We start from the raw sequence: 15,881 nt of genomic DNA on the forward strand, positions 1-15,881 counted from the left end.
GACCAATGAAAGGTTCTAAAATGTGTGTGACTTTTTGGAAAAAATGGCTGGTTAGTCAACAGTTTGGCTAAATTCTCTCTTCCTATCACCTTTTCTGTTTTTTCCTCACTGGTGGCAGTCTAAAGGGGGGAAGTCTCCAAGCCTTTAAGAAGTTATTGCTTTAGTCCTGGTAAGAAATGTTGAAACCATCATTGACTGAGTAGGGCAATGACAGTGGCTAAAAGAAAGGGGATGCAGTTCAGAGATACTTCATGGTCAAGCCGGTGGGAGGAAAAGGAGGAGAAAGAATCAAGGGTGATTCTAAGTTTTCGACCTGGGCAACATCATTTGTAATAGTGCTGTTAAATGAACGAATGATTAGAGGGGAAGTAGGTGTTGAAATCCCCTCACAGAGGGTTATCCAAGGCAATAGGTCTACAAGAAGTTAGACAGTAGGCAACTGTAAGTTAGAGGCATATGACTGAACGGAGAAGTCCATTAGGGATATATACACTTGAGACCTTAGCTTATTGGTAACTATTGATATAAAAACAATCAGGAGGGCATGCAGAGTATTGATAGTGCAAGAAGAGGCATCTTCTGAGCTATGATCAAGACTGAAGAGAGTTGGATAGATTTTCCTCTTCTTTCCCCCCCCACTAACACAAATCCAGTTTATTAATGGATCTAATTTTAGCCTTGAGTCCATTAAAACAAGGCAAGATTAAGGAAACAAGCTAGAGTACAACAGTTTACATAAGTACACTGTCATTTTTTGATTTAGCATTTGTAATGAATGCACAGTCTATAAAATATATTTATTTATTTTTTAAATTTTAATTCAATGTATATAGGGAATCCAGAGATGCATGTAAATGGAAATGAATCGTCTTGAGTGAATGATTTTGAATGGAAGCATTATAAATAACCAGCATTAACTATTGCACATTTAAATTGAATTCTTTTATTTTAAATATTCACAGTACAGGAATTCATTAAGTCTGAATAGAACATCATTATTTACACATCCAAGGAATAACTCCAGTGGTAAATCAGTGAAGTACTTACACTGAATATAAGAAATATATTTGAAGAAAGAGGTTTTCTTCTTACACACACAGGCTCAAATTCTTTATACATTTATTTCTGCCTTGGGATCGCAACACAGATTGCTGAAGTCACTATTAATTGCTGAACAAAATTTCAAAAAGTTATAACAATAGCAATCGCACCAGATATTTATAAGCCCGGGAAAACATCAATGGGCAGGAATCCACATTTTGATGGCATTTGTAAGGGAAGGGAATTTCAAATGACATCTCCAGTTTAATTTGTGAAAAACAGAAGTTCTTCAAACAGTTGAGTATACCGATTTCCTAGGGCATTGGCCTTTCATGGCTTATTAAAATATTTGCTTAGCTGCCATAACATGTTACATTATTTACAGGTCGAATCAATGAAGGGAACAATGTAGTATCAAACTAAAAGCCTAGATCAGGGCTCCCTGAATGTCATGCACATGCGACATCCTGGTTAATGAAGTTAGTCTCCACATCGTTCGGACTGACTAGTCTTTATCTGGATTAATGCTTTACTCCAGGATGAGACAAGACTCGGCCACGTGACTTCCATGTCAAAGAGTAGCTAGAGTCAACTTTTCTTAGCACTATACTAACTTCACTGAAGCTGTTAAAATTGAACTTGCATGAACCAAACATCTGTAAAATAAATAAATAAATAAATGTATAAATAGGATCCCTACTGTTTTTAACAATATGGCAATGAAATTACCTGCCAACAGTATAAATGTTTATCTTGGTGTTTTAAGTCACCAAGTGCTATGTTCTAGCCTTACTATACATGATGAATGGCTATTTTCATTTGGGGGTGGTCTTTGTCCACATATATTACCTGTTTGGAATCAAGCCCTTTCAAAAGCTCAAGTGTATTTTCTAAAAATAAACAACAAAAAAACCCCCCACCAAAACCTAAAATAAAACTTCAGTGAATGAAGTACTTGAGTGTGTCATGACTACTGCAAATTAGCAGCATCTAGAGGCTTGGTCTCTGTAGCTAAAATTCATATTTTCTATGCAACCATTTTTTTTTTTCTGAATTCCCCAAGTTTTTGAAAAAAAGATTGGGTTTACCTTTTTTCCCCTAATTATGCTGACTGGCTGTCCACACTCCCAGGATATTCTGCATTTTTTTGCCCAATTTAGTGTTGTGCAGGCCTGGCCTCAAGTGTTTTCCACCTCTCTGGCAGTAGTACTGATTTTGGCAGTATAAAAAAAAGAAAGACATATCATTCTTGATTGTAGAAACAGCTGCCGGAATATTGTGTTCGTAGTACAGAACTGATTAAGATACTGTTCACATCTTCATGCTTTACAGTAGTAAGTGGCTATATAGTACATGGCATCATTTGCCAACAAATGATTTTGTGTGTTATATTTTATTGCCAAGGAGAAACTCCAAGAAGAAAACCGGAGGGAGAAACTTACCACAAAATGCTGTAAAGCTAAAAGTAAAAAGCCAAGCAGCGTTGTCTACTGGCTCATTAGCGCTAAGAATCATGTTTTCACTTTACTAAAGCTTAAAAGGGACTTTTGAAAGGACATGAATCATGCACGTGGATGGAGATGAAGTTTGTGTGTGAATTGGCAGTGTAAATCCCCCCAAAGGTGCATGATTCACCAAAAACGTGCATTTTTTTCATCTAATATAATGCAATCTTAATATCACCCTATAATCTCTAACACATCTTATTTTAGACATGCACTGGCTACTAAAATACAATTTTAAAGAAAAGCTGATGCTTGATATAAAATAACCATGTGTTTTTCAAGTGTGGAAAAATACTCTACAAAAAAATAAGTAGAAAAATGATTTCTGATCAATGCGTGATTTTACCTATAAAAATTCAGATGGCTAATCAGTGTGCTTACAACACCCCTACTGGGTATGCATGGCAATTATACACATACAGAAAGTTAATAGCATTAAATAACTACTAGCACAATGCAATTAAATCCTTAACAGTAATAACATGAACCTATAAACTGTACATTTGGCATTTAGGTTTCAGGATGTTCTAAAGAGTCTGCTTAAATATGACAGTACAATAGTGCAAAATCACATTACATTAATAAAACATACAATTACTTTCCAAATAGTTTATGGATTACTGACCCTTAAATTCACATGTCAGATGACTAGAATTGGCACATTTTACTTCAGCATGATAATTTGACCTTCTTGAGTGTCCGTTGTTACTCAAAGTTACACTTGAACTACATAGAAAAGTTATACACATGTGTGTCTCTAAAGCGTGTCCTTGAGGAAATGAGATGACAAAGCATGTAAAGTCCCCTCTCTTCATTCGTAAAACTCCATTGCAGCTCTTTTCACAGCCCTTTAAATATAATCCCCGGAAGAAATTAATGTCTGTTAATGTCTTTCCCTCCTTTCTCAGGACTCCCAGAGCAAGTGGCATGGCTGCATTGAAGAGAACAGGAAGAAAAGAAGGAAAATTCTAGAAGAATATGTGGCAGTCCATGCCCTCCTCCAGGCTTATTAAACCAGAATGTCAAATCAACAAATCCAGAATAGAACACATTATTCCAGTGAAGATTATTCCAGTGAAGATCCCAATAATTTCATTCAAACAATTTTGAACAATTGTATTCCCTCCAGCAAACAGAACTTTTCACCTTCATCTTATGCATGATTTATGGAAACATTGTTTTTATAGTCATGATTACTCCACTAACCCTGACTCCTACCAAACTCAACTTTAAAAAAAAAAGGGAAAAAAGAGGAGGAAAAGAAAACCCTTGTGACTAATTATATTGTTTTTGAAGGCTGCCATCATGCTGCTAATTCTAGACATGTCAATTTTTATTTAAGAGTAAAAAAGCTGTCTTTATTTTGACTACTCTTTTCCTGTCTCCATTTGGAATGCTACATAGCCTGTGAACCTTTCAGGGCAAGAACTCTCTCTCATTGATTTGAATGCAAAGAAAGCATCTACAAGTTGAAATTTTTTTTTTTTTTTTTTTTTTACTTTCAAGTAAACCCCTGGTCTCAAGTATGAGAGTCCTTGTCCTTTGATTCATTATCTTAAGATATGAAATATTTAGATAACATTCCACTGTTATCTAAAAAGTGGATTGCTCCCAGTTTTACACAGACAACCAGATATCCTCGGTTTGTTGAAGGGTTCTTAAAGATCAAAGACAGTAGATGAAAGACCTGATCTCATTAAAGACCCTGGAAACAGGTACTTATCCTAGTCGATACTGAGCTCTCCTGTGGCAATCTTACCTTGCATGAGGATGGCCTCTTTCAGATTGTCACATCTAAGGGACTGAAGGTGTCTAATGAGGCCAATCTGAGATGGGGGATGAGCGGGTGTAACTCTGGAACATATTTCTAGCATAATGAATGGGTCATTAATTTAGTCTGGGTATCATTTCTGTTGAGTGTGCTTTTCTATCCCTGCAGCCTCATTAATCAAAACAGAATGCCACCAGGAGTAGAAAAAGTCACCAAGAAATCACTTTCAACATGCTTCAGGTAAAACTCATATTCGTTTTTTACAATGAAATTCCAGCAAGCTCTAACTTAACATACGTAAATACACAATTAATTCAATAATTTGGTTGCCAGAGAACTCAGAAAAACAATTCAATTTTGTATGTTTTCTGATGGGATACCTGAAATAAATATTCCTAATGTTCTTTAAAGCGAGACAATTAGAGACTACTTAAAAATGCTTTTTTGAATATTTTTCACACATAAATACAATTATCCCTAAGTTTATTTTTTTGTTTTTTATTACAGCACAATTTAGAAATTTTGCATATGAACAGTTGAGGTTATTCATGTCAAAATATATTTATTATGCAATTAGCAATTAGAATACTCTTAATCACATTCTGGCTAAGAATTATTTAATTTCTGCACCACTAAACCAATACATTCCTGTTTATTGACTTTATACTCTGACAATTCTAAAGGAACTTTTAGCATTTGTTTTAACCTTAGGAAAAGTTGATGGGGACTCGATTCTGTTTCCTAACTTAGATCATTAACTAGCTCTATGGCTAAGCTAGTAGACATGCTGACGTGATGGATTAAGTCAAGTTGTTGAATATTTTTAGGCCCCTTTCTTTACCAAAAAACGTTCTGTAAGAATTTTCCTGCTACTGTATTCTGTGATTTGCACTATACCAACACTATACCAACTGATAATAAACTAAATTGACTGTTAATTCACTGATCGCTCCTAACAGTGAGGGAAAATTAGACCCGCTTGGGTTCCCATTATTTTAAGATATGGCATATGCGTTTAGTAATGCAAATAATGCCTATGTACTTCTACTGCCAGCTCCCCACACCTTTTCCATTACTTACTAATGATAGTGAAGTGAATGTGTGCTTCCACACTGTATTCATTTATTTCTCTTCTCTTCAAAGTTATTCCTTTGATGTATTTAAATTTGCAATAATTCTTATAATGTCTTAACATTTTCAGAGTTTTAGAATTGTAATTGTGGAAATACTTTTGGATTCCTCACAATGATCTTCTATTATAATAAGTGATACTTATTGAACACATTATTTATTAGCTAAAGGGTCATTTCATTTGTCCTTGAAAACAACATGTCAAGAATATGTTACTTCTATTTTGTAGATGCCAAACCTTAGAGAAGTCATGTAACTTGCACATAGTTTGTGGCAGGCTGGGATTCAATTCTATATCTGTGGTCATCAAAAATCCATGTGCTACAGCTCATTGCAAATTAGTTTTCTATCTATCAAACAAGGACTCTGGGATGGGGGAAAGAGGTCTCTTAAACACATACAGTGGTTAAACAGCAGAAGCACAAAATTTTATGGCTGTGAATGGTCCTAGTAATTGAATAGTCAATTCTTTCACATTGGAAAATACAAGCATGTAGCTAGAACTTAAAAGAGGATGAGAGAGATTTTTTAAAGGTATATAACCTTTTCCTTTCCTAATCATTCATCTAGACCAAGAATTGTTCCTGTCTTTTGTTTAGACTGGTGACCCCATGTTAATATCACGTGAGGAGCCTTTTAACTGTGTGCCTCTAGGCCCTGTCACAAACTATTTGACCACATCTCTGAAGGTGAGATTGGGCCTCTGCTATTGTTAAATCATCTCCAGGTGATTCAAATACTGCTATCAACCACTCACAACTGAGAAGATCTGGAGACTGTCAATACCCTACCCCAAATCAACAGATAGCCAATACTATGCTCATGAAATAATTAGGCATAGAGAAGGTTTTAGTTCTTTAAGGAAAGGAATACATCACTGAACTATACAGGAAGATTCCACATGAACTGAAGAAAGGCCAGAGCTCATATCAATTAATCAATACAATACTTTCCATTTAACAGATAGCTAAATACAGATTTCACACCTGACAGCACAATAGATCTATGTGGGGAGATTTTTAAAATAGAGACTCCAGCTCAGACCTAGAGAATTAGAATCGGAGCATGACTAAAACACTTCCAAGTGATCCTTATACAGCAGATCCAGGAAATCCCAATGATATACGTATTTGAGAACCACTAGCTTAGGATGGTTCATAAACTATAACATGGAACAGAGCATCTCAGGAAATGTGTTCAGAGCACAGTGTTTTAGACTCATTTGAAAAGATTCCTATTGCACAAGCAGGGCGCATGCATTAGCGCTATTCATAAACACCTCTGGTGATTCAAGGTCAGGTGACCCAGGATCCAGGCTTTTCAGTAACACTGACAAAAGGCAGCTGATGTTGGAGAGGTGTTTTTTTTTAAATTCCTTTTTCAAAATTTCTCAAAATAAATCAAGTGAATAAATAAATATTAACCATGAGGTAAAAAATAACAACTTGCCTAGATGTTATTCATAGGACTTACTTAAAGTATGCTCCCTATTTCAGTGTCAATGAGGGATTACTGTGCCTCGACGGCCTCCCTGAAATGTTTGCATCAGTAAAACTTTTTAGATTATTTTGAGAAGTGTGGCTGACACAGAAAAAAAATCTACACTACTTTAAAATAAAGCCCACTATATGGTTCATTTTCTGCCAGCAATTAAGGTCTCAGAGAATAGTGAACACATGAATCGTGAGGGATAGAGGTCAAGGATCAAGGAGAGGAAGGGGTTAAAGGAGGAGGGTCAGCTGATCAGTCCTTGCTGCACTCCAAACCCTGCCCTAGGTTCTTTCCTCATATTCATTTAAATAACCAGTTTTATACTTTAAAGGTCTATTCAGAGAAATAAGAGGAAATCTGTTTGGAATACCTACCTCCAGAAACTTATTTTGAGTCAATCACTGGGACTTAATTTGCAAACATCTGCATGTATCAGTTTAGAACTTAGATGTGAGAGGAATAGTGCTAGAAAGAGCCTTATAAACAACAAGGTCCAGAGAAGCTAAGTGGCTTTGTCAAAATTACAGTTTGTTGAACCAATAACTCAGCCGAGCATTACTCGTATTTCTCATTTTGCAGGCTCTCGTTTATGTTCTGTTAACTGCTCTAACGCTTATGAATATGGATGCATTCAATATGAATTACTGAGAGGGAGAAGACTTTGGAGAGTGGTGGAGCTTGCAAAAATCTACAAAAAGTCTAGATGAGACACATCTAGAAAACAATAATCATCTCAACTGACTGATGTTAGCAATACAATGGAGTGCAGTTAAGGAAGAAACTATTTCTCTCTGTATATAGTTTGGTCATAAATATGTGCCCTTCACAGAGCTTACATTTTATATTCTCCTCAAGTTCAAATTGTTTTTCCTATTAGAAACAGTTGGTACGTTAATATTTGAATATGATGTTAGCATGTCCAAAAATGTTTTCACTTTTCTTGAAATGTTGCTTATTTGGGGGGGGTCTTAGAACACAGTAAGACTAGAGGACATAAAATGCCTGCCTTTGTATCCAGGCAACACACTGACCGATTAAATGAATGTAAAATATCATCTCTAACTGGTATCAATGAGATGGAACTGTTATCACATTTAATGATATTTTGCATGACTCATAATGCAAGTTGTTTGTTCATTCAATAAATATTTTTTGAGATCCTTCTCTGTCCTAGGCACTATTCTTATCTTTTAGATCTTGAAGTGTCTGATATTTAACAACTTGATTTTACTTAATTTGTTAAGAAGTTCCCCTAAATGAGATCGGAGTTCAGGGAAACTCAAACAACTATTTAAGCACAAAATGGTAATATAAGGACCTGAACGTTTTTGGTAACGTTAATGAATACAAAGACATTTTCTAGGTGATTACCATAAGACTCGGAGAATATAACTTAAAAAGCAGCAGGTAAAAGTATTTCAATTATGTAGTTTCCTATTCTTTCCATATTTAACCTCCAATTGGCGGCAAGATTTAAGGCTCAGCAAATAATTTATAAATGTTCTGCCACTTTACACCTCAAATGTTCCTAGCTTTCTAAGCCCTTACAACAGAAAACATTTCTGCACACTCTAGGATTATTAGGATTCACGCAGTAAATGCAAAATTTTTAAGCTGATACTGGTTTTCCACTAAGGAAAGTTCCTACTTCATATTGTCAAATTTATGGCTGTCATAAAATATGGCTGTCATTTTTTTTTCAGAGTGTAATACTGTTGGGTATGGAAAATTCAGTGTACGTTCTTACTATTAAGAACCATAATATTAATATTTCTATATTTTTATTAGTAAGGCCTACAATATCAATACTTAAATATTCAGACCATTGAAAGTAAAAGATTTTTATTTTGAAATGAAACTTTTAAATGGTCTAGTCTCTTTTTATCTCCTGCATAATTTGTTTTTGAAACCAGCTGTAAGCCAATTTTATAGATTCCATTTTTCATCAGGAGATATTCTTAAAATGAATTGCAATCCACAGGATTAATTAAAACAATGCCTGAGAACCATACAAAAGTTTGAGAGTTACATTTCACTTAAAATGTAGTGGAAGCCCCTTTCCTTCTGCTACAGCTCAATACTTAAAATATTTAGACCAGAAAGAAAGCTAACAAGTTTGATGTTTTACTTACTTGTGTACTTTTCAAAAGTGAAAGGGTTTCCATATAAAGTGTACCATTCTACAGGCCCTAACACCAGTAAAGTATTCACATTTTTAGGAGTTGAGACATGCTTCTGTGATAAAGGTGAGAAAAAGATGAGACGTGAAGGATTAAGAGATATAGGGCCATTACATTCTAGTCTTGTCATAGCTGTGAGGTATGTGTGTGAGCGTGAGAGATTTTTTAAATAAATATTATCTCTGCATCTAGTTAACTCTCATGAGTAGAATGAAGGGTTGGTTTGTAAACAATTCTTTCATGCCTTCCAGCCTTAAAACTCACAGATAAATGGACCCAGGACTGAAGAGTTCAGCTGACTTACTCATTTTGGGACTTCAAATTCAGAAACCTCAGGCTCCTGGGACTCAGTAATGGGTTTTCAATGTAGGCATGTGCCAGTTAGTCACTTAGTATTATTGCCTCGGCTTGGGTCATATTATGACCTAAAACTGTGAGTTACAGGAGGTTTAAGAAAGAGACCAAATTTATAGTCAACAACAGAGACAACGCCCTCAGTTTCTTTGATGTCATAAGGGTCCACCCTAGCAATGGCAGATTGCCATGATATCTATTGAATGCGTTTGTTTGTTTTTGAAAAAAGCAGGTGGTTTCTAAACGTATAGCAATGCACCCTGTTTACATCCCTACACTTTTTATAGGCCAAAAAGGTAACAAAGTAAACACAAATGTATGAATTTGCCGATTTTAACATGATAAAATAAAAATGAGCTTAGATCTTCCCTTACCTAAGAGGGCATCCTTTAGATCATTCCCTTACCTAAGAGACATACTGTTTCTTGATGCAGTGTTAGAAGAGATAGTATGGAGAGAGATTCTACTTGCATCAACTATGTAAACAAAGTTTGCAGCACAGGCATATGCCAAAGACCTAAGCAACTGAGGCAATTTGCTATCTTACTTTCATTAAATCAATGGTGACTCATAAAGTCCATTGGGAGCACTATGTGCATAAACATAGACTCAAAGGAAGCTTTCATGTATCTCTCCACTTAATTGCAAGCTCTTTCAGAGCAGTGACAGAGCTGTTCATCTCTCTCTCTGGTTAGGGAGTCACCGCCACAGCGTGCCTGTTCAATCACCGGGAAGGAAATGAACAAGAGACACAAACAAACCTCTGCCCAGGGCAGGAATCTCCTTTTGCTCAAATTCTCCTAGTGCTCCAGAGAGCTCATCCTCACAGGGCAGTCTGGATTGTGGGGTGTACCACCTACTAAACCAAATGTACCTTTTTCTCTAACTTCCATTTGATGTAGAAGATTGTGGATTTGAGATCTGCTGTTAACATGTCATAGGGCTATTAGAATAAGTTGCAAGTAGACCCAAGTGGATATCATCAGAACATTCTAATTCTTTTGATGGGATTTGGCCTGAGTGGAATAAAGTCATTAATGATTCTTTCGGGGACTGTTTTCCTTGAAGAATCCTTAGCATCCCATTTTTTCTCATCTGTTATTCTCTCTTATATCCAGCCCTTTGCTTTATGGAGAAATGCTCTATAGCAACTGTGAGTTCAGGGATGAATTCTCCCCAAAGTTAGCATAATGACAACTTCTTTCTGGTTCTGTAAAGCTCTGAGGGCCATGGATGTATGTGCTATATATATAAATAATTACTAAATGGAATTTAAAACATCATCTCCCGTTAGTACCTCTAGCCTAGAACCTTCACTTCATTGACAGAAACTCAACTTTCCCATGACTTCCAATGCCATTCACTGGTTCATTCAACAAATGTGTCCTGAGATCTTACTCTGTGTTAGCATTGTGTGTTTCCTATAGATCTCTACTTTATTATGCTTAACATTTTATATTTAAAACTATGATGATAATTTTACTTAGGTTCTTTTCGATGATAGCACAGACCTCTCCAATGTTGTCTATTTATTTGTCCACATGGTGAATGCAACTTAAATATTGGGGTTAGAGAAGAAAATATTTTAAATTGATACGTAATTCAAAATTGCACATAAGTGTACCATTTATAAATATGATTTATATCTATACATTTGTGTCTTTTCATTTGTTATTTGAGGAAATTACTGTTATCATTACAAAAATAGTGCTATCAGGGTCAGGAAGAGAACTGTCTCAGATTTTCTTAACTGTTACTAGGATTATTTCCCAGGTACTAAAAATACCCAAAAGTTTGATATTTAAAAATACTTGAATAATATAACTTAGGATCATCAGAGCAAGTGGCTACATTTGCAAGTCAGCTTAGTGGAAATAAATGGGAAGGCTATAGTTTCCTGAATAGAACAGTTATGCTTCCCTATCTTTCTTATTTACTGTGTGAGTAACTCTGCCTTCACAAATGTGGTAAACAGGTAAAAACAGATCAAATAGCGACAGCTGTACACTTTGTTCAACTTCAAAGTCAAAGAGGTTAGAATTAAATTACAAACACCTTTCCTTTGTGGCAGTATGCAAACTTGGAACAAGAGACTATAATATTTAGTGAAAATATTTCATATACTAAGACATGCGTCTTCGTTTTCCAAAGATTAAACAGCTGATTGATGTAGAAATGAAATCGTATCACAAACTTACATTACACACAGCTACAAATATGTGAAAAAAGAATGTTTACAAATTGTAGTGAAGAATAAATTATTTTTTCAGTGCACATAATTAGGTATATACAGGATAATTTATAACCAAATGGAGTGATTGCTAATGCTGAGCTCTTAAAAATCTCTCTTCAAAATATGCATGTTGTCCAAGAGAGAGTGATACAAATAAATTGTGACACAAAAGCAGAATGTTGTCTTTCTTCTCGTCCTCGAAACCTGGATGACATTGCATCAAAATAATTTTGCCAAGTGTGCAAATGACGGAAAACGTTAATTCCAAAACCATTTCTCTAAATTGCCAATGGCCTTATATTCCTGGTGCCTTTTCACATGGTCACAAGCCAAGCAGGCATGTGATTCCCAAAACCGTGGAAGATTTACTGTGAAATCCTTCCTCCAGTTAAAATAACTAAGGTATAACTTATTGTTTTTGTCGACTTCTTTAAGATACTTTGCTAGCTCACTGGGAGAGTTATAATCTTCCACATGAATGAATGAATCTGCTGGAATATAGTTCTCATAGTTTTCCCTAGATGGCCCCAGAACGACAGGTACAGAGCCAGCCAGAAAAGCATTGTAGAGCTTTTCTGTTATGTAATCTTTGTGGATTGAGTTTTCGAAGGAAAGGTAAAATTTGCAAGTAGATATGGTAGGAATCAGATTTTTATCATTCACATACTCTCCGAATGCTTGCCCATAGGTATGGATTTCAATGCTTTTGCTTAGCTCATTGTAATACTTGACCCTGGCATGCTCAGGATTCCAGTTACTTACAACCCAGCACACTAACTTCTCTTTGCTTGGCACTTCAAACGCGAAGGGGTTTGTGCTCACCGTCAAGAAGCCGTAAGGCACTTGGATATCCGAGTCACGGCGGTAAGTCAGAGTCAGATTGAACAGGTGCTCAATGCCACTCTTTTGGGGTGTGTGAGTCGGTGATTCCAAATTCATCCAAATCCATTTCTGAAAGGGCGGCCTCGCCTGCTGAGGTAAATTTGTCAGATCCCAGCTGATGTCTCGATGGTGGATCAGAACTGCGTGAGATCTGTTGTACAGAGAACGGTCTGTTGTGAGGTGACATCCCTGGATGTTGAACATTGCCTGGCAGGACGTCAGGTCAAAGGTCTGCCCAAATGGCCACACCCAAATCAGAATAGTGGTTTCATTTAAATAATCGGTTTTGGTGGAGAAGAAATTTTTCATTTTCAGCACTGAGCTGGCTGACTCCATGGGACTGAAGATCCAACTGTTGGTGGGCTTCATGTAGATGAGCAGACAGGTCAAGAAGCAGCCCAGGATAATGCAGACGATTAAAAATGGGCGGAGAATTCCTTTGGATGCTGAGGTCATAATTTTTTCTGTGGAACGGAAAGAGGTAGAGGGGTAGGTTAAGACAGGGATGAAGAGTTCATCATAAATATAATTTGAGATCAACAGGTGATACATCCTAAAATACACTTAATCTCCAAATCACCTGCATTTTCTTTTTCAGTGTAATCAAACCGCAGAGAACTAGAATTTCATTCAAGCCAAGAAACCGCTTTTAAAAGGAACTTTCCCCTAAATACTACAAATAATGAGTCAGAATTTGCTATGAATGTACCAGCATATCTTTAGGCTAAGTTTCATTTTTTTTTCAATGCCATTCCCACCAGTTATATTTTTATTGGCTTGTAGAAAACTGGCACAACAAATACTATCATCCCCAAAGCTATGACTAAAATTTTCAGTATTGGAAACACATCAGACTTGTGAAATCTCCCAGTTGATACAATCACTTATTTGCTAGTATAATTTTTGAGATTATAATATTGCAGTTCAGATGTAATTCAATAGAAAACCAAACCTTTTAAAGGAAAAAATTGTTTTGGTTTCTTGGTATAAGTTTATATTCATTGTTGAAAAAGCATCAGGAGAGTCATCCTGTAAAAAAATGACAACTCTTGATTTGATATTTGTTTGTTGTTTTGTTTTCATTTTTAGTTAAGTACACTGATGTATAAATTTGAAAAGTTGAAACCATGCATTGTTTGTTTATTTTAATTTTTTTCTTAGAGTTTTCCTTGGTAACTTAATAATCTATTACTACATCCAATATCTACTAGGATGTGATAATAAAATACTCTATTGGCAGTAGAACAACATTCTCACATAGGTGATTCTTGGGAATTAGAAAAGTTTTTCTTAGCATTAAATAATGTTAGTATTATAAAAGTAAAAACAGAATCTCAGAAGAAAATAGTATTTCATGGAGGATAATATTAATCTTGTGATTCAGGATATTGTGGCTAAAAAGATGGGTTAAATCTATTTTACACTAAAATGCAATGGTAAAAACTATCTAAATCAATTCTGTCAATTCAATATAGTCAAGCTACAACTTTAACAGCCCCATTTAAGAAATGCTTACTCTCAGCTAGGCCTTGTGCCAAGCACATTGAACACATAATTTCCTTTAATCCTTGTAGAACCGCCGTCAAGATCTTTTATCACCTCTTCACAGATAAGGAAATTGAGAACCAGAGATACAGATAACCATTGAGTTATGCTCTTTCTTACCTTCTAGAGTTTTCTTTGAACAGGTAATACAAACATCAATAATCCACTGAGGTCACTTGTGTTAAATTTAGATGAATTTTTCTTAGCAAGAACAATAACTGACATGTATATGTGCTTATTAGAGCCAAACATTGATCTAAGCACTTGCATTAACACACACACACACACACACACACACACACACACACACACACACACACACACATATATATATGCATATCACATTATGCCTCATATTCCCATTGTGTTGATGAAGGAACTAAGTCTCCAAATGGCTAAGAAACTTGCCCAAGGTCAAATAGTAAGTGATAGAGCACTTTCAAACCCAGGTCACCATGTTCTACAGTCTGGGCACTTGATGACTCTTATCTTACATTCACTGATTCCCTAGGTTGTAGCCTAAGAATACAAGCATCTTGCTGATACAAGAATGTGAAACCCCATGAGGGGCTTTGTTTCTTCACAGGGTGATCAATGTTGTATCCTTATCACCAGAATATAGTAGGTGCTTAATATATGCTGTATATGTTGCATGCATGACTGGGTGAATTTCTGGGTCCCAACTATGTGCAAGGTAAAATGTTCAGCAACTAGATAAACAATAATAAACCAAGTATGAATGAGTGAGTATGTATTTATTTTCTTTCTCTGTGCATTTAAGATATATCCCTGTACAGAATAAATACCATTACAACTGGGATATAAATATTCCTATCACTAGATGAGCAAAATCTCCCAGTGTTGTCTCTTTGTCATATTTCAGAGTTGGCATCTCTCTACTACGTTTTAGTACAACGAGTCTTCTACTTTGGGCCAAGTGAGAATGGATTGGTCACTAAACAGTGTTCTTTCTACTGCATGCTTTTCAGTTTTCCTGCCTCCTGGACATTTTGTATTACTTAAAGTTCTTCATGTTACTCTCTGAACACACTTTCTGCTCAGCTTTTCTCTGCTGTTGGGTCAATTACTAAACAACAGGGGACAGTTCCTCAGAGAAACCTGCTTTGTACAGAAACAGACAAATAGACAACCACCCCTTCACAGAATCCTTTTCACCTGGTCCTCAATCAGCACAACTTCTTTTTATTTTTATTTTCACGATTTTATTAAAGTATAATTATATACAATATTTTACTGGATTCAAGTATATAACATAATGATTTAACAATTGTAAACATTATTAAATTCTCACCCCAACCAGTGTAGGTACTATCTGTTAATACAGAAAGATATTACAGAACTATTGATTATATTCTATAGGCTGTACTTTCATCCCTGTGACTAATTTATATTATAATTGAGATTTTGTGCCTCTTTATCCCTTTCCCCTGTGTTACCCCAGTCACTCCCCCACGACACATCCTGTTTTTAAGGCACCTGCAGTAGTGTCACTATAGCTCACCAGACACAGCAATAGTTTTTATAGTATAAAGCAATTTGTAACAGTAATAGTATAATTAAACCTTTTTAATGATTGTCAATAGTTTCAAGTGCTATAAAATAATGAATCTAAAGACTTAAGCATTAAAAATAAGAAAATCTTTAGTAAAAGTACTACTTGCTAAGACTTGGTATGCATATGATTCTGTTTTCCATTAAGGGACTACCTTCAGTTATTCTTTAAGAGT

The 15,881-nt window shown here is 35.6% G+C and overlaps 1 protein-coding gene across 2 annotated transcripts in view; it reads right to left on the bottom strand.

The window, feature by feature from the left end:
- Nucleotides 1-927: 927 nt before the first annotated feature.
- The window catches only part of FUT9 (fucosyltransferase 9), a 166,855-nt gene continuing 151,901 nt past the window's right edge, over nt 928-15,881 (bottom strand). For both annotated transcript variants that reach the window (XM_073220944.1, XM_073220943.1), the window contains exon 3: nt 928-13,052. In XM_073220944.1, the coding sequence (XP_073077045.1) occupies nt 11,965-13,044 (1,080 nt within the window). In that variant the 5' untranslated portion in view covers nt 13,045-13,052 and the 3' untranslated portion in view covers nt 928-11,964. The remainder of the gene's footprint in view (nt 13,053-15,881) is intronic.

This window comes from Manis javanica, chromosome 13 (assembly GCF_040802235.1).
Source record: "Manis javanica isolate MJ-LG chromosome 13, MJ_LKY, whole genome shotgun sequence".
Taxonomy (NCBI): Eukaryota; Metazoa; Chordata; class Mammalia; order Pholidota; family Manidae; genus Manis; species Manis javanica.